Below are 20,113 nucleotides of genomic sequence, written 5' to 3'. Positions count from 1 at the left end.
TGTAGAGTCAAAAGTAAGAATTACAATAAAAATAAAAGCAATGAGAAAATATTAAAAAGAAAAATAATTACAATACAATTCAAAAAGCAACAAAGACATAATGGGGTAATTAACTACTGTAAAACTATAGAGAAACCCATGTCATAAGTTATCAAATCATTCCTCTGTAAACAGTTCACCACACAGTTTGACAGATTTATTATTATTCTCATTTTAGTATTTACAAGTTCATTTACAAGTTAATATACTGTAAAACCATATAATAAACCATGCAGCACTGAGGACCTGCAGGGTCATATGACGCAGTCATGTGACCTGTCATCAACAACTGTTGATATCAACATGGCGACGGCTACGTCTGTTTTCCACAGGGTTAGGACTGGGTCGAAAATCGGCGCCCAGTACGACCAGGAAGGAAACCTGATCCAGGTACAGGTCGTTTAGATCCGTTTTAACAGAGCAGGAGGATTTCGCTGTTAAACAGTAAATGTTTGTCAACAGACAACATGGACGATGTTAGCTAACGGTGGACGCTAGCCGCTAACGGCCGAAATGAAATGTTTTGAACGTCTCAGCAGCGGGTTCAACAGAACCATCTGGAGTGTCAGTGACCGTCTGACAGCAGACAGAAATATTCCCGCCTCCTGACCTAGATAGAGATTAAAGCTAACTGATTTAAAAACATGTTCATGCAGCTGGAGGGCAGTCATGGCTTTGCTCCAGAGCACTTCAGCGGGGGGGGGGGGATATTTTGTTTTCTACAGATGATGATGATGATGATATTGTGTGTTTGGCTCTCAGGTGGAAACGAGAGAGGATGAAGAGCAGAGCGTCAAGCTGGCAGAGATCCTGGAGCTGCTGCTGGCAGCTGGCTACTTCAGAGCCAGGATCAAAGGACTGTCTCCGTTTGATAAGGTAGTCTGGATCTGAGCTCTGTGCTGGTCCCACCAGGCTCCAGGAAAACCCCCTGATCCATTCCTACTCCTCGTCTCCTCCACCCTCACCCAGCTCGTCTCCTCCACCCTCACCCAGCTTGTTTCCTCCACCCTCATTCAGCTCGTCTCCTCCACCCTCACCCAGCTCGTTTCCTCCACCCTCACCCAGCTCGTTTCCTCCACCCTCACCCAGCTCATTTCCTCCACCCTCATTCAGCTTGTTTCCTCCTCACTCAGCTCGTCTCCTCCACCCTCACCCAGCTTGTTTCCTCCACCCTCATTCAGCTCGTCTCCTCCACCCTCACCCAGCTCGTTTCCTCCACCCTCACCCAGCTCGTTTCCTCCTGCCTCACTCAGCTCGTCTCCTCCACCCTCACCCAGCTCGTTTCCTCCACCCTCACTCAGCTTGTTTCCTCCTCACTCAGCTCGTCTCCTCCACCCTCACCCAGCTCGTTTCCTCCACCCTCACTCAGCTCGTTTCCTCCACCCTCACCCAGCTCGTTTCCTCCACCCTCACTCAGCTTGTTTCCTCCTCACTCAGCTCGTCTCCTCCACCCTCACCCAGCTCGTCTCCTCCACCCTCACCCAGCTCGTCTCCTCCACCCTCATTCAACTCGTTTCCTCCTCACTCAGCTCATGTCCTCCACTCTCACTCAGCTCATCTTCTCCACCCTCTCTCAGTATCTCCTCTTCCTCTCTTCCTCAGGTGGTCGGGGGTATGACCTGGTGCATCACCACATGTAACTTTGACATCGATGTGGATCTTCTCTTCCAAGAGAACTCGACCATTGGTCAGAAGATGTGAGTGGTTTTGTTTTGTCCCACATGAAGTGCTGTTATGGAGTAACACCACCTCAGTTGGATGACTCCAGCTGATGATTAGTATCTGCTTCCATTTCTTTCCTACTAACATCCTACTGCTATGATTCAGATTCATGATTTAGATGTCAGAGGTGAAAGGGATCATTTACCAGGATATTTTATATTTATCAATTTGTTTCAAGGAGCTATCTCTAAGTTTTGCTATTGCTACATCATTAGCATTAGTAGCTGTTTACTTACCCATCTAGAAGAAACAGGAGTTCAGCATCTAATTTACATCAAAATTAATTTACTCACCAATATCTGTTTCCAGATGTGGAAACAAACCAATGTTAACTCTTGTCTCTATCACGTCTTTTCTTCTACTGAAGTTAGCATGCTAACCAGCTAGCCCTGGCTCGTCTCCTCACTTTCAATAGGCTGTAGCCTCCAGTCTGTCCTGAAGACGTAGCTGCTTAGAGGACGTATTATAACCTCTTGTCTTGAAAACACAATGATGGCTGAAGCTCTTGTCAAGTGACCCACCTGCTCCTGACAAAAAATCACACTCAGCAGCAGAAAAAAACTCACAAATAGAACCTTTAACTGGATTTTATTTTGTCCACATCCCCAGTGTACTCTGTAAAATCTATTGTTAATGAGTTATTAAAGTAATGTGACAAGCAGGGGATGTTCTTACCTTTCTTATTTTTACTCTTTATAACATATTAGAAATTTGAATTACTTTCCATACACAGGTACATCAGTTATGAAATAACAAAAAGCAAAATGTTTGCAAATTGAACATGAATCACCTGAAAGCTCCATCTTTTGTGACTCCATAGTAATTTAATTTAGTTTCAGTTGGTTTTGAAAACAGTTTAATAACTTGATTTATTGCAGATAATATTCTAACAGTGAGTAACAAGTGTTTTCTGTCTCTGTGCAGAGCCCTGACAGAGAAAATTGTTTCTGTTCTACCGAAGATGAAGTGTCCTCATCGTCTTGAACCTCATCAAATTCAAGGGCTGGATTTCATCCACATTTTTCCAGTGATACAAGTAAGAGAATTCATCACAAACTTGTAGAATCTTTTACATGGTGCATTTAAAACAGTTATAATGATGAAGTCAAAGTAATGTGCTGGTGTGTGTTTGGTTGGTGGTTTGACTTCAATGTGTTTTCCCTTCAGTTAGAGAGAGGCTCTTTTTCTGTTTGTCAAATTTGGATGAAAATAGTATCAGCTGATAAGTTTTTGGTTGTGATCTGTGGTTTCCACGTTTGCTTACAGAGAGACCTCAGTGTTGGCTCCTACACAAGTTTTGCTGTTTTGCACATGAATAACAGGGCCAGCTGGGGGTGCTTCTGTCCTGAGTGGTGTTGTTTACCCTTGTGTCTGATCAGCTGTGTGGTTTCTCCTGCCAGTGGCTGGTGAAGCGAGCCATAGAAACGAGGGAAGAGATGGGCGACTATGTGAGGGCGTACTCCATTTCTCAGTTCCAGAAGACACACAGCCTCCCAGAGGTAAGAGCACCCGTCAGTCACAGAGCCAGAGGGTGGCTGTGGTGGCTGCTGGAGTTACATCCGGATGATGGATGACTCTGAGACAATGAGATAAATCTCTGTTTTACCTAATCAATGCAGCTGTTTACTGTTCTGTGGTATGATTACAGAGTTATTTGAATCCTGGAACAATGATAGTTTTTATAGATTGGTTGATCTGAAAACATAGGTAATACCAAATAGTGGCTCTAAGTCGCCTGAAAATGTGAGTTGTTAGGAATAACGCATAAATTACCCTCATGAAATGACCAAAAACTCAAAGATGGATATGTTCTCCTCTAATACCAACACATGCTTCGAAATCCATATTATCTTATACAGTATGTCATATGTTTGGGCCAGGAAAAGAAAAACAATGAATTTGTATGAATGACAAACAATAAAAACAGACAAGGTAAAATATGAGAGTTATAGTGAGTTATGATAAGGAAGTCTAACATCAAAACAAAAATCAAAACGATAAAATATTCATTCCACATTATTAGGTATTAGGTTAGAAATGGAATTCTATGTCAAAATTATGACTAATTCAGATGTTTGAGTGTCTGAGAAACATGATGCGATACTACTAAAACAATTCAAAATGACAACATTATGAAACAGTAAGAAAGAGAAAATAGTGACTGATTCATATTTGAACTTACCATGTGTATTTTTTATTAATCTTCACCTTTCATCAGTGCCTTTAAGTTTTTGTGGAAATGCCTCCACATCAGCAGAAAAGCATCTGAAGTAAAAGAGTCAGAAATCAGAAATGTACTATATCAACACATTCATGTAGCAGTATGTTGCAGGTGTGTGGTAGAAATCTTCAGCTGTAGTTTAACATATAAACCAAAGTGTCATTAGTCTATACTGCATGACCTGTCCTCTAAATAAGATGAAACTTTTTGTTCTAGGACGAAGAGTTTCTCCAGAGGAAGGACCAGGCTGTGAAGGCAGTTCTGGACGTACTGGTGAGTTAATCAGGCATTACTGTGGTGTGAAGTATTCAGACCCCTTTGCTGATATCTGATCAGGATGCATCCTGGTTGCCTTCCATTAGAGGTATTCTGTGCACGTCCAACTGGTAGGAGACCCTGGGATACACTCGGGCCTGGTCTGGGAACACCTCAGGCCTCAGGGGCAGCAGGCGGAGAAGGGTGGTACAGACCTCCAGCTCCTCCTGAGGAATCCAGAGACATTCCTGTTCAGTTTTATCCAGTTGAAGTTAAATCGACATCATATTAATATTTGTGAAAGATGTGAAGGGGCCTGAATATTTCCTGACACAACTGTACATACATTAAATGAATTATGTAACTCCCCAAATAACAAAGTAAGAAAGCACAAACATACATAAATATTAAGATCACAGTTTATATGTTCAACAGCAATAATGACAAGCAGTTTCTGATGTGTTTCTTTAATTATATTATATTAAATGATTAAATTATGGCTTGAATTATTTATGTTTGGAGACACTGTGGTGTTTTCCAGAAAGTGTACAAACCACAGAGGAAATACCGGAGACAGAGGGAAGCAGGACAGCTGCTGGACGAGGAGTCCAGGGTTCACGCCACCCTGCTGGAATATGGCAGGTAAGATTCCGTGTGTGGGTTTGTGTGTGGTTTCGAGCTGTAATGACCTGTTGGAAGTGTAGGCTGCAGTTTCTATAAGCGCATCAGACCATCAGCAGGTAACATTGTTAATAAAAAGAGGGCCGAATTTCATCTGGATCATGTTGATAGACTTGTGTTTCTTGCAAATAATATGAGAAATTAGGTGGACTACTCCTGTTCATGCTGACCATGTGACCACAACCTGCAGATTGAAGATAGTCTGCCATATGACTGCCTGGATCTATCATGTCACAACTTCTCTGTCCATTCTGATCATGTGACTAATGCTTCCTTATAAATGGAAGAGCCCAAAGGTTGCCATTTTATCCTTGACCTGATGAAGGCCTAATGGCTGAAACGCGTTGACATGTTTTTATTGTTGTAATGAAGCCATGAGAAAATAAAGGCTTTTTAAATCACCACCCTCTTGAGTGCCTCAGATTTTACCCAGAATCCAGAATGATTTAGACCCCCCCCCCCCCCCCCCCCCCCCATTTAGGTCCCCAGAGGGACACTTTTTTCCACACCCAAGCAGCACTCCTTGCACTTTATTTGACTTATTACTGACATTTATTTGCATCTCCTCCATCTCCATCTTTATCAAGAGTTTAAACTTTGACACACCACAAATACACTCCCAGAGGCTCATCCTCATTACACTAAGCTTTGGCGTGATGCCAACTTGAACAGCTACAGCAGTCCATCAGTTCAGACATGTTCAGAGCTGTTTTACATGCACTGCAATAATTATTGTTGTTACAAAGCTATTGGCAAAGATGTACTGTAAGTTAATGCAGACAACAACAACAAAACATTTTCAAAAAACAGTAGCATATCTCTGCAGAGTCACTATCTCCAGTCCTCTGGATAATACACAAACAACATGTATTAAAAGTGTTTCTTCTTTATAAAGTAGTTCCATTGAAGATGACTTAGTACCAGGGGACAGTGATAAACATACTACTAATGATTTTTGAATGAGTTTATTTTTCAAACAAACAAATATCTTGGTTCCAGCTTCTTAACTGTAAAGGTTTGATTTTGGACAGCTGCTCAGGAGAGTAACAGGAAGGAGATAGAGAAGGAGAAGGAGAAGGAAGAGAAGAGGCACACAGCCTGGGCGCTTCATGTGCTTGAGGGAAAAAACAACCGGTTAGAATGATGCAGTGATTTTCAGAAAGTTAACAATGATCTCGTCAGCAGGACAACCTGGACTATACTGTACTGAGTTTACTGATTTATTGAGACTGAGGCCCACCTGCCAGTGGTAGAATGGCAACAGGTACAGAGCCTGAGTTTGTAAAAGAATAAGAAGCGAGCTGAAAGGTAAGACATAAAAATACGTTTTAAGTGTCGATTTGAAAGTCTGAACGGAGTCAGGGCCCAATAGGAAAAGGTTCTGCAGCCAGCAGACGTCTTTTTAACTCTGGGAACCGACAGGAGCCCTAAATTCTGGGAACGGAGAGCATGAAATGGAGTACAAGGTTTAGGCAGATCAGACAGGTATAGGAGCAAGTCCATTTAGAACCTTATATGCAATCAAAAGCACCTTAAAGTCTGATCTGATATGGACAGGAAGCCAATGAAGGGAGGCTAAAAGCGGTCTAATGTGGTCATATTTCTGGATTTAGTAACAATTCTAGCTGCGGCATTCTGAACCATTTAAAGACTTAATTCGAGCATGTGGCAGGCCAGAAAACAAAATGTTACAATAATCAAGTGTAGATGAAACAAAAGCATGAATTAAGATTTCAGCATCAGTCTTGGTGAGAGAAAAGAAAGTCTTGGTGATATCTTTAATTTGTGAAGAGAGAGAGGGAAAAATCGAAAGTGACACCCAGATTTTTGACTGGTGTCTGTCGGGTTGGGCAAACAACCAGCATCTCGGTTTTTTCTGAATTTAGGAGCAAAAAATTATGAGACATCCAGCTTTTCATAGCAGACAAACAGACCTCTAAATTTGTAATCTGAGAGGAATCATCAGCCTTTATAGGCACATACAGCTGAGTATCATCAGCATAACAATGGAAATGAATTCCATGACTGCAAATAATTTTACCAAGAGGTGAAATATAGAGAGAGAAAAGCAGAGGGCCAAGAACAGAGCCCTGGGGTACTCCATATTTCCCAGGAGAGTATGTCGATATAGTGTTAGTATAGGAAACGTACCGGTTCTGTCAGATAAGTAGTGAGGGCCTCCGGTAGTTTCTCAGCAAGAGCAGCTACAGTTGCTGGACCAATGTGTCGTGTGGTAAATACATTTGAGCTACTAATGTGAGGACAGGCTAGTGTTTCTTCAAACTTGATAAAAAGTGATCAGAGATTTCAGAAGTGATGAGAGAGACAGTCAGACTAGATACCTCAATTCCACGGGATAGGATCAAGTCTAGAGTGTTGCCGTTGCAGTGAGTTGGTTCAGCCACAAACTGGGTGAAACCACAAGTGTCAATAATTGCTTGGAAAGCTTTACTTAGAGGGTCCCAGGCCTTATTCAATTGAATATTAAAGTCACCAGTAATTACAATGTTGTCAGTGTCAGTGACAAGACCTGAGATGATTTCACCAAATTCTTCTAAAAACTGTGGATAAGGGCCGGGTGGTCTGTAAAGCACCACAAAATGAAATGGTCATAGTCTGTCATCCTGGAGAGGGCTAATCTTATCTGATGAAGAAGATTTCAGTATAAGAGCCTCAAAAGAGTTAAAGGTCACCTCCCGTTTAGTAGTTAACCTGAAAACTGACACACACCCCCACCTTGCTTAGTGGCTCGAACAGCTGGTGTTTGGTTACATCATGAAGTAGCGTGGGATCATGGGGGGGAGTTGTCTTTATGACCATGATTAAAAATCCTTCATCCGGTTAAGATATATAGTTAAAAACAACCAAGATTTTAAAAGTGTATTTTAAAAATGTGACCACCGAACTGACACATAATAATAGAGGATATGATGTCATTGACAGGTGACCAAATGACACATACCGTTACCATGATTAAAATCACGATTTCTCTGGTTTGAGGATTGATGGAAACATTTGGGAAAATGTAAGAACACAACTCAACAACATATTGAACATAGGTCTAGTTGATTTTAGATATTTTAATGAGGAAAAGTTACACATTATAAATTTACAGCCACACCCAGAAACTCCACTGTCCAGTTTCTGTATTTAACGCAGCTCATGAAATAATAATAATGATCAATAAAATAAAAACTGAGCATTACAAACAGCTTGAAGTGATTGCGGCAGGACATTCAAACCAATTTCACATATAACTAGAGACCATCTTGCAATGGGATTACACCAGCTGTGACCCCTGTCAACATCAGGGGTCAATGATCAAAATCAAAGGATAGGGGAAAGTTGTTGTACAGTCAGCAGTAACCACACAAGCATCAGACAATAAATACAACATAAAAATCACACTGAGTCACAGCATGACAATACAATACCTTGCCCTTGGTGTTTTTGCCTTAAAACCTGCAATTTAAAAAGATTTTTATTTAGATTTTATGTAATGGACCTACAGAAAATAGTCCAAATTGGTGAAGTGAAATGAAAAAAAACAAACAAACTGAAAAGTGGTGTTTGCATATGTATTCACCCCATTTGCTATGAAACCCCTAACAATTACCCTAGACACACCCCAAGCCAGAGACTTGCAGCTGCAATTGCTGCAAAAGGTGGCTCTACAGAGTATTGACTTGGGGAGTTTGAATAGTCATGCACACTCAAGTTTTCAGATTTTTTTGTCTTATTTTTTTGTTTGTTTCACAATAAAAAAATTCTGTGTCTTCAACTTGGTGGGCATGTTGTGTAAATCAAATGGCACAAACCCCCCAAAAATCAATTTTAATTCCAGGTTATAAGGCAACAAAACAGGAGAAATGCCAAGGGGGGTGAATACTTTTGCACTGTATGTGATCCGCTTTCGTGGCTGGTAATAATGTTAACATGTTGCTTTATATTTTTAATTTGTAACAACAGTTGATGAGAAACATTTCTTTTTCCGAAGTGTTCATGATCATTCTCTTTGTCCCTGCCTTGTCCTTTTATCTGAAGCCCAGTCATGTGCTGTCGTAGTCCTGAACCACACATCATGTATGGTTTCTTATCTGTCTGACATTGTTTTCTCATCCATCCATCCATCCATCCATCTCCACCTCTGTACTAGAGTGTCAGATTTCCTTCTGTAAGTACTGTACATGTGAAGCCTTCTTCTTCTGCAAGTTTCTTCTCACAGCACTTTGTTTTGTGGTTGAACAGTCGCTCAGAGAATGTTAGTTCTCACATTCAGTGGAAACCTCTTATAGTGATCCTGTGAGTGAGTGCGTGAGTGTGTGTGTGTGTGTGTGTGTGTGTGTGTGTGTGTGGGTGGGGGGGTGGTGATGTTTCACTCTGACTGTTCAGACTGGTCTCAGAGCAGCAGAGGACCGCAGAGCTCTTTATGTTATTTATCTTTAAATCAGTAAATAGAAAAGCAGTTTATTTCATTACTTCATATTCATGTAATAAATATACAAATGTCAATTAGACTCTAATCTGCATGAGAACTAAAGGAGAGGGAAAAAAAACTGTTATAATCATCTGCTTATATGAATCAGTTTGACCCAGACAGTTGTGATCACTGTAAGAGGTTCCACTGTGCTTTCAGCATGATGGATGTGGTGCTGCTCTGATGCACTTTGTATTTTTTTATTTAATCAGACATTCCTCCCCTGAGATCTCTGCCATTTGATGTGCTGATGGTGTAATGTGGCATGGTGTATTTGAAGACAGATGAAGCTTAGGCCTACTTTACTTTCTCATCTTTATGATGTCACAGCAGTTTTTTCTTTTGGTTTTTCTGCAGGCGATATGGATTCAGCAAACAGTCCAAACAAGACAAGGTAGGTGTTAATAAAGAACAGTTTTCTGTTACTCAGAGTGACTCTGCAGAGAGAAGTTCATTTCCTGTCATCAGTTATTATACAAGCCGGCCTGTACAGCACAGTACAGTGAGATACACTCGTTTAGACCAACACACTGGCACTGTCAGCACAAAGATCTGCAGAGAAGAAGTTAGATTTAAGTCTTTCTGTACTGTTCAGTTTTTTTAGCTTCCACATCCTGTATTCTGTTCTCCAGGTAGATGATGGGAAGGCTTTGCAGGCCAATGGCTCTCAGCTGGCTCCTCCTGGGATGGCAGAGCTGTCAGAGGAAGAGGACCTGCAGGCAGCAGAGGAGGTGAGCACTGTGTGTACTGAGTTATACATGGAGGGCAAATATATACAGAAATGCATCCAAGTACGGAGATGCAAGAAAAATATAAACAGTGAAAGAGTAAAGATTTATTGAAAAACGCAGCTGTTTCTTTCTCTAGATGCGGATCAAAACCCTGATGACTAGCATGGCTGCTATGGTGAATGAAGAGGTAAACAAACCTGTTCTCTGTCTGTTGCCGACTCATTAGAGTTGTATCAACACATTAACTTTACAGACTAATCTTAGATTAATATTAATATCCCACAGCTCCTCTGTCTTCAGTGTTTTCTCTAGTCTCAGGATTGTTTTGTTCAGTCAGTTGTCAGAGCTATGAACTTTTAACTCAGTCTTTAGAGATTAGTTTATTTATGATCTTCTGCCACAGCGGATGCTCCTCCTGAGGTCCACTCCCTCAAAACACAGTGGATCATAAACTGTGCATCATGAAAGAAATACAGCAAAACAGTATCTTATGAAACAATAATCAGAAGTAATGCTAAGGTGAATATTGCAGAGTATAGTGAGTATGCAGGGTCACATAGTAGAGCTGAGGTGTGTTTTGATGTATTTCTTTAAGGTAAGGATTCTTTGTTCCTTTTTATCAATACTATGAAAATGACTGAATTTTACTTTTTTAATGAGAAATCACTAAGTTTCAGTAACTGAAGAAACATGTAGGATAATTCTATATTTGTCTGGATATTGCAGTTGGATTGAAAATGAATGAACTGGACATGATCATATTGTAGGCCCTAGTGAAGTGTAACGTCTTAATCGTAGTGTACATTGAGTAATGTGCATAAAAACATCACAGAAAAGTCACCAGGCTGCCTGTGTGTTTGGCGTGTGCTTAGCTAACATTGCGTTAGCATTGTTCCCTCTCAGAAAGGGCAGCCGTGTCCTCAATGGTAGAACACTTCAGTTCAGGCACATGTCCGATGTCCCACAGAGCCAAGTCCATGCAGGTCTTCTCAGACCAGTTCTGCTTCAGACACAAACAGTTAATTCCATATCTGTGCCGTTTGCTGCCTCCCAGGCTGCTCCAGTTTTCGAGGAAAAACTAATCAATTCTGGAGCTTGAAAATTTCGCAAGACAGCAACACTTTATTTTGTGAAGAAGGTACAATAGGATCCAACGGTCTGAGACTAGATACGTTTATATATATATATATATATATATATATGCAGAAATATCATGACACAATTAATTTCAATATATTAATATTTGTAAATACAAATACTCTAAGGAAACATTGACTAACCACTCAGTGTGGCTTAAAAAACAAACATAGTCTATATGTAAATGAAAGCAGTATTTTACTTTTTTACTTTACTTTCACTCCACGTCTGGAGCCTGATCATCTCCTCAGTTCCTCTCTTGTGTTACCTAAGTCTTGGTCAATGCAACAATATAAACATGTATCTCAATACTATGGTACCAGTGTTTATTTAAAAATCATTTTTAAAAATCATTTGTTAGTTATTAAACCCTCTATTGAATTTAACCTGTGACCTTAAAGTTTGGCCCTGGTAATTGAAGGTTTTTGCATCACTGATGTGTCCTCCTGCAGGGGAAGCTGACGGCGAGTGCAGTGGGTCAGATTGTGGGGCTGCAGTCTCAGGAGATCAAACAGATCGCCTCTGAGTACGCTGAGAAGGTGAGTGATACAGAAAACCTACAAGCCACTGACGGGCTTCTGCACCGGTACCTGGCTAATTGACACGTCGCTCTGTGTAGCATCGCAATTCAGTCTTCAAATGTATGTATAGCATAGGGTTGAGCGATCTTATCCATAGTCAGATTGTCCTATCATCACCTTGTGAAATTGCATCAATAAGTGAATATGTTAATGTTTAAACAAGCCAAATATCCTCTTAAGATTAGCAAAGGCATCAGCTATCAGTGATGTCACTGATATCATACATCGTCCCTAGTACAGTCATACTCAAGTGTGTTTATTTTTGCACAATCTGGCCCATCCACAGTGTAAATGGTGATCCACATGTACTAACTGTGTTCTTCTTCCAGTCAACAACACACCCTCTCTGTGATTACTGATGCAACTGGTTCCACTTTCCCATACTTGCATAACAATTACTGAAAAAGGGAAAAATGGAATTACAAGTAAAAACGTAGAAAAGTAGCCGTAGAAACAGTTTCCTACTGTCCAAGATCAGAGGGAAGCAGCTAGAGCACCAGTAGAGAATCGATTTATGTTTCAACAGGTTAATGGGGTGAAACATAAGGGAGGGTTATAAATTCAAAGTATATTGGTTCCTGCTTCTGACATTTGCAGAGGTGTTTCAAAACAAAACCAAGCCTGTTCTAGAAGTCTATACTGGATAAAAACCTTCTTTTCTATAAGTGTCATATCTTTATATCTATTATATCTGTGTTGCAACATATATCCCATGTGTTTACAGCAGTCGGAGCTGACCTCAGAGGAGCGATCAGAGCGCTACGGCCCGCTGCAGCAGCACCGCAGGGCTGTCGCCTCGCTCAGCAAACAGATCCAGCAGAAGACTAAACAGCTGGAGGAGGTCTGCTGCAGTCACTCACACCATGTTGTCTCTCCACGGTGTCAACACAGTGTTACAACCACACTTACTGTGAAAAGACACACAAGAAACATGTTGATGGCAGAATACGTTTAATATCAATGTGTCATTCCCTTTGTGGACTTCAAACAAAACAACAAAATAATCAACCGATTAACTGATTTCAACAATAAAAATAAGCATTTCATGCAGCCCTACCACACTGAACCTTCTACTGGTCTGAACTCTACACAGTTGGTCAGTTATTGATCTAATTAAAGTAATCCAGTGGTGTACAATTACTGCTCCACCCCCATCAGGATTTAATGTGGACCATCATGACATAAACTCCTTGTCTTTATTTAATCAAAAAAATGAAGTTTCGTATGATCTACAGCGGTGATGTCATAACTGTCAGTAATACGTTTTTATATGTGTTTTGGCAGCTACAAGCCAAACATGCAGAGGTGAAGACCGGCTGTGAGGAGGCCAAAGCTAAACTGATGGAGGTAAGACAGGGCTAAGATATTTACAACCTTTTTCCTGACAGATGTCTTCAGTCTGACTCATAGCTGTGAAAAAACAAAAACAACATTGATGAAATGATGATCAGGAATTATGTGAAAACAGTGACAGTAAGAGATTATATAATAAATAAATCACTGGGAATGTTTCCTAAGAGGGAACTAAGTTTCTGTGAACAAGTTATCTAGAACAGGGTTTGTGTTTCTCCTCAGGCTACAGAGCTCTCAGAGAAACTGGAGAACCAGCTGAAGTCTTTAGGGGAGATGGAGAAGCAGGCTGACACTGGGTGAGTCTACTGATTTCTCCTTCACCCCATGAAACCTGCATCCTGACTTTAGATCTACAAAAAAAAATCCCAGGAATTAAAAAACAACTATGTAGCTGTAGATATAAGTGACTTCATATACATCTGTTGGATATACTGTAGTTCATAAGATCAACGAACAAACCAATGATTAAAAAAACAGCAATTATGCTTTGGGCATTTGTATCAGAGGAGAACAACCTGGTATCAGGAAAAAATATGTATGAATCTATTAAAGTCATTATACTATTTAATTTTATTGAGGAGAGAAGAACTCACATTTAAGCCCCCAGGTCTGTGTACCAACTGTAATAAAGACAGCATAAATAAGCAGGATAAATAAAGGCGTTTAATAACCAGGGTCATGCTAACCTTCGAGTTGGTCTACAAAAATACATCATCCCTGTAGCACTCTATAGTTTGCAGTCTGGCAAGATGGATGAATAATACATTTGCCTGCTGCCATTTTACTGAATGAAGTCAAATCATCCAAATTTGAGAAAACAGAGAGTTCTGCCCTCACTGTTGCTCCTGGAAACACGTGACCTTTGACTGATGGGAGAGTTTTGTTCTGTCGAACAGCTTGTTGGAGAAGCTGAGAGCTCTGGTGACAATGAATGACAACCTGAAGCAGCAGGAGCAGGAGTTCCGCACACACTGCAGAGTGAGTACATCAACACACACCGTGTGGGTGTGTGTGTGTGTCTGTGTGTGTATGTGTGTGGGTGTGTGGGTGTGGGTGTATGTGTGTGGGTGTGGGTGTGTGTGTGTGTGTGTGGGTGGGTGTGTGTGTGTGTGTGTGTATGTGTGTGGGTGTGTGTGTGTGGGTGTGTGTGTGTGGGTGTGTCTGTGTGTGTGTGTGTGTGTGGGTGTGTGGGTGTGTGGGTGTGGGTCTGTGTCTGTGTGTGTGTGTGTGTGTGTGTGTGTGTGTGTGGGTGGGTGGGCGTGTGTGGGTGTGGGTGTGGGGGGGTGTGCGGGTGTGTGTGTGTGTGTGTGTGTGTGTGTGGGTGGGGGGGTGTGGGGGGGTGTGCGGGTGTGTGTGTGTGTGTGGTGGTGTGTGTGTTGTGTGTGTGTGGGTCTGTGTCTGTGTGTGTGTGTGTTGTGTGTGTGTGTGTGTGGGTGTGTGGGTGGGTGTGTGTGGGTGTGTGTGTGTGGGTCTGTGTCTGTGTCTGTGTGTGTGTGTGTGTGTGTGGGTGGGGGGGTGTGGGGGGGTGTGCGGGTGGGTCTGTGTCTGTGTCTGTGTGTGTGTGTGTGTGTGTGGGTGGGTGTGTGTGGTGTGGGTGTGGGGGGGTGTGCGGGTGTGTGTGTGTGTGTGTGTGTGTGTGTGTGTGTGTGGGGGTACAGTGTATGAGTAGAGAGTGAGATTGTAAATCCTGTGTGACAGTGAGTTGTTGTTAATGTTCTCTTTACTGTGGGATGTTGTGTCCAGGAGGAGATGAGCCGCCTGCAGCAGAGCATTGAGGAGCTGAAGATGGCATCAGGACAGGATACAGAGGAAGAGACGGTACATACACTTCATTCAGGAAGTCTTCAGACTCTTCACTGTTTCTCATGTTGTTATGTTGCAGCCTTATTCTGAAATCATTAAATTCATTCCCCCTAATCAGTCTACACTCAACGCAACATAATCACATGGTGAAAACAGAATTTTAGAAATGTTTTGCAAATGTATTTAAAAGGATAAACTGACATATCAAATTGACATAAGAATTCAGACAGTTTGACTTAGTTGAAGCAGCTTTGGCAGTGATTACAGCCTCTTCAGCCAGTCTTCTGTTTTCATTTTGTCATTATTTGGAATTGAGTGTAGATCATTGAGGGTAAAAATTAATTGAAATGATTTCGTCATGAGGCTGAAACACAAGAACAAAACTAAAGGGGTATGAAGATTCAGCACTTAATCTATTTGGAATTATAGTCTATATTCATTGTCTAACCCATTTTATGTCTTAGCATCCATCTAATACAGTATAAAATACACTCAAGATTGTGAGTCGTCTTCCCTCCCTGAGAATGACCCAACAGTCACATCACTTTGTTTTAAATGCACTCATCCTCCTCCACCTCCTCCTCCTTCTCTGTCTCTTTTCTCAGGAGAGGAACCAGCTGATCGAGAAACAGTACGACACGGACAGAGAGAAACTACAGAAGATCCGTCTGCTCATGGTAATGACTTCTTACAACACGATTAAATGGAAATGATCTCTGAGAGGCAGTGAGGTCACAGCAGTAGATAACACACTACCATATATTATATAAATTGATATATATTTAAACCTGTACCCCACCACATTTCAAAGGGAAATATTGAAATTTATTTCACTTCTTGCATCTGACAGCAGTTGTTACTGGGGTTAAGATTTTATACACAACACATAAAATATGATGCATTATTGAAGATGAATCTACAGAGCTGTTTGTAAAATAGTTCAATTATTTCAACTTCTAATGCTCCTCACATGATAATTCCTCAGTAATAATAGTCTGAAATAAAATGTATAGCACAGCACTGTGAGCATTCAGCATAATGAGTAACTTTACTTTTGATACTTAAAGGTTCTGTACACCACCGTCACTGCCACTGGATGCCACACTAGACCACCGGCCTCTCAGACCAAAACCAGCGCTTTGTCTGCCACAACCCCCACTGGGGTTCTCGTAGGGTTCTCCCTCCAGTAAAACCAGGCCGGTTTTATAATATCACAGTACCTGAGAAAGATTAGATCCTCTCACGCTGTCAGTCAGGGCTTCTCTGCTGTAGCTGGATTTTAACAGTAGGGTTAGGGTTAGGGTCAACACCATAAACTCAACATGTCAAAGGTCTGTTTACAGCTTATTTTCCAGGCCACAGATATACATAATAATAATAAAATAATACAGGTTTAAGTAACATTTTTAAAGAAGGACTTTCACTAGTGCCCATCACACATTCTGAGAGCCAAAGGTGACGTCTTCAGATGTCTTGTATTTATTCTGCCCAACAGTCCAAAACCAGAAGAAAATCATTTTACATTAGAAAAGAAGCTAAATCCTCAAATTATTCCGAATTTAAACAGTTAGGGTGATGACCTCCTCCACCGCTGATTAGACTTAAACCTACTGCATTTACTACTTACACTGGTTCAGTAGTCGACCTCTGGGAGAAACCTCCATTACAATGGACATAATGTTGATTTAAGAGAAAGTTTCCAGTATTTCCAGAAACCAGTTACCTGGGTCAGTTCAGATACTGGACTCCAGGAAAACTAGCAGCACATGTGTTATTCCATTAGTCATGTAAAGGAAGATAAGAGTCATGAATACCCTCAGTGCTCCTCCAGCTGGATCACTCAGGACTCCCCCCTCTCTCTGTTCAGGCTCGCCGGAACCGTGAAATCGCCATCCTGCACAGGAAGATCGATGAGGTCCCGAGCCGGGCCGAGTTGACCCAGTACCAGAAGAGATTCATTGAACTTTACAGCCAAGGTGGGCTCTGTTCCAATCAGAGTTTGTGCTTGAAGAACACTGAGTGTGTTTACATGAGCACTTGGGTTCTGACTTTGAGCCTTATCCTGTTTTTGATTATATTCAGCATGTGATCTTCACATGGAACATGGATATCTCACCATCTGAGTCTCTCTAAGATGATTCTGTAGGAGTAATCCAGGTAGATATCCATATTTCTGAAACCAAGATAAGCTGTGTACATTCAGAAAACATAACCAGGATACTAGTGAACATGTAAGCACTCTCACTGTGGCATTGTCCAATCAGAAATGACTGACAACAAATATCTCCAACAAACCAGGTACAAAGACAATCTCTGCTCATTCTGTGTCTTCTCATTTCAGTTTCTGCCACACACAAAGAGACCAAGCAGTTTTTCACTCTGTACAACACTTTGGACGACAAGAAGGTTTATCTGGAGAAGGAGGTGAGTGACCACAGCAGACAGACAGGAATTATGCAAAGTTAAAATGTGGCTTTCAATTTAAACTTGTCTAGTTTTAGCAAAACAGTTTAAATATTGATACAGTTAATAAACAAACTGAAGGTGAAAGTCACAGCAGACAGTTAAGGTTACAAACAGTTGCATCAGTACATTGTTAATGTTAATGATCAGAACATGTGCTTTTACCTCTGTAGGTGAATCTGCTGAACTCCATTCACGACAACTTCCAGCAGTAAGTGTACATGTGCTGACCTGTTTATGTTTGTGTTGTGACCCACTGAGGTGTATGCTGTGATAATACAGTAGAGACTACAGGTGTGTTTTCACCTGGTCCGTCAGTGATTTCCTGTGCTGTTGTCCAGGGCCATGTCATCTGTAGCAGCCAAGGAGCAGTTCCTCAGGCAGATGGAGCAAATAGTGGAAGGAATCAAACAGAGCCGCATCAAGGTACAACTTACTCTGTTGCAGTTTATTTTCATACGTTTGACCATTTCTTTTGTGGTTATGATCAAACTGTCCTCACTGTGTTACCTGCTGAGATCTGGGCACATGGTGACACTGCTGAGCACAAGTCAAACTGAGAGAGATCAAACGATGAGTCAGGTGTCACAGCCTCATCGAGCAGAATTATCCAGAGGCTGAGTCCATTCAACAGTCATTCCAGCTTTACAACAGAAGCTGCTACAACACCTTTGATAACTGTTTACTTTTCCAGATGGAGAAGAAGAAGCAGGAGAACAAGATGAGGAGAGATCAGCTGAACGATGAATACCTGGAGCTGCTCGACAAGAGGAGGCTCTACTTCAAAACCGTCAAGGACTTTAAAGAGGTGACCTAACACCTTCATTAGTTGTGGATGAAGTTACCTGACAGCTGAGAGGTGTTGATAGGAAGCAGTTTAAAGTCAGACTTTTAGAGAACACAGTTAGAATAGAAGAAGCATACAACCATTGAGTATAGACTGATTAACTGACTGTACCAGGTTCCCTCATTGTTACAAAATATTAAAAACACCTCATTGTAACACAATAACACAAACTACGGCCTCTAAAATGACCATAAAAGCCAATGAACAAAAAAAAAAACTGAACATTATAACTTTCAACATGAGAATTTAATTCCAGGCTGCTGAATCAGACTCCAGTGGTTTTAGCTAGGTGTACTTAATAATCTGGACAATTATTCCTAATTTGTAGGATCAGCATAAAAGGAGTCTGCCAAAATGACCAGAAAGTTCCAAAAGTTTGCAAAGGTTGAAAAAGGTTTTAAAAAACTATTTTTAAGAATACACACATTTCGGTTACTGATGCCATTTGTTCTGATTGTAGTTTAAAGACCAGAAATCAGATCACCACACATGGTTAGATATTGCTTTAACAGAAACTTGTAACATGAACAAACACTGGGATCCCTGCAAAACTGGGACCAGGATTATGTCCTGAGTGGGACAGTTACAGCTGTTAGTGCTCTCTGCAGGACACACTGAAATGGAGACAAAAACACATCTGTGTCATTTCTGTCCTGCAGCTTCTTGTCACTAATCAGCTGCCGTACACACCAACACTGATACATGTGTGTGATCAAAGCGGTTGGATATCAGACAGGCCGATGTATGGAAACACCAGTGGCAGATATTAAGACATAAAAAAATCAAGTTACAATGTCGTCAGAAATGATTGGTTAACTGATGAGAGTAAAGGTGTATCATAACATGGATCTGTTGGCCTTGGTGACTGATGATCATGATAATGACCTAATGTTTTTCCTTTCTCCAGGAGTGTCGGAAGAATGAAATGCTGCTGTCCAAGCTGAGAGCTAAAGGAGCGTCTTAGCCCTGACACTCCTGCTGGTAAACAGTTTACTCTGGAAACAACATGTCGTCTATATGAATTAACTGATCACTATATTTTCAATTTTACTCACTCTATTTCATTGTTCTTCCTTACGACTGATCTGGTTTTAAACCAGCAGTCAAGATTTCATCTTAAACCCTGTGAGAAGAGTCCTGGACATTTTATTTACATTATAACATGAACATGAACATGACCTTGTGCCAAATCCAGCTAACTGAAAAACACAAACGCCTTTATGTTCAGTCACATCGAGGCTTTAATTCTTCTCAAAACAGTGTTGCATTAGAATGTGTAAGAGCCTCGTAACAATCCTTTAAATCATGACAAGTTGTTTAATAATCTAACAACTTGGGACTGTTGAACATCAGATTCAATCATAACTAACATTTCCACCTTAAAGCTGTAGTCACCTGCTCTCACTGTAGGAAACACACATTGTCTTTTATGTTGATAATAAAATAGGCTGCAGAGAGGAAGGTCTCATACCCAGTACCAGTGCTTTAACATGTGGTGTGTTTACTCATGTTACATGATGGTCTTCTTAACTGAATTCCTGGCTGATGTATGAAGGTGCAGCTCTAAATGTCTCTTTGTATGTAAAGTTATTTTCTTATGTGCCTCTGAAGGTTGAGCTCACTTCATGTCTTATATTTGTCTCCATCCAATTACCATGTACGTCCAGCACACAGTGAATAAATGAGCCTGTGAACAGTTCACATGTCTGGTGTTATCAGTGAGGATGTGTCCTGTCACACTCTGTGTGCTGATTGAAGACAGCGTCCTATCACAAGCTGTTGTCAGAAGTCACATGATGACTG

General features: G+C 41.1%; 1 protein-coding gene across 2 annotated transcripts; it reads left to right on the top strand.

The window, feature by feature from the left end:
• The first annotated feature begins 309 nt into the window (after positions 1–309).
• ccdc93 (coiled-coil domain containing 93) lies at positions 310–20,009 on the top strand. Of its 2 annotated transcripts, XM_056389850.1 has the most exons (24): positions 310–429; positions 802–915; positions 1,642–1,736; positions 2,686–2,797; positions 3,162–3,260; positions 4,199–4,255; positions 4,779–4,879; positions 9,075–9,092; positions 9,753–9,793; positions 10,032–10,126; positions 10,263–10,313; positions 11,716–11,802; positions 12,569–12,685; positions 13,129–13,191; positions 13,420–13,493; positions 14,094–14,175; positions 14,941–15,015; positions 15,606–15,677; positions 16,868–16,976; positions 17,342–17,424; positions 17,637–17,674; positions 17,805–17,889; positions 18,158–18,271; positions 19,218–20,009. In XM_056389850.1, exons 1-24 carry the CDS (start codon positions 343–345, stop codon positions 19,272–19,274), a joined length of 1,926 nt encoding a protein of 641 aa, XP_056245825.1. In that variant the 5' UTR covers positions 310–342; the 3' UTR covers positions 19,275–20,009. The 2 variants fall into 2 exon arrangements, with proteins under 2 accessions (XP_056245825.1, XP_056245826.1); XM_056389851.1 differs by lacking the exon at positions 9,075–9,092.
• The last annotated feature ends 104 nt before the right edge of the window (positions 20,010–20,113 follow it).

This window comes from Seriola aureovittata, chromosome 11 (genome assembly GCF_021018895.1).
Source record: "Seriola aureovittata isolate HTS-2021-v1 ecotype China chromosome 11, ASM2101889v1, whole genome shotgun sequence".
In the NCBI taxonomy this organism is placed as follows: domain Eukaryota; kingdom Metazoa; phylum Chordata; class Actinopteri; order Carangiformes; family Carangidae; genus Seriola; species Seriola aureovittata.
This window is presented reverse-complemented; position numbering and strand designations above follow the sequence as displayed.

Bases quoted from the DNA above. Each gene is read 5' to 3' on its own strand.
- ccdc93 (XM_056389850.1), top strand. From the start codon at position 343: ATGGCGACGGCTACGTCTGTTTTCCACAGGGTTAGGACTGGGTCGAAA. The intron at 9,794-10,031 runs GTGTTAATAAAG...TTCTCCAGGTAG, and splicing joins GTCCAAACAAGACAAGGTAG to ATGATGGGAAGGCTTTGCAG. The intron at 15,016-15,605 runs GTACATACACTT...CTCTTTTCTCAG, and splicing joins AGGATACAGAGGAAGAGACG to GAGAGGAACCAGCTGATCGA.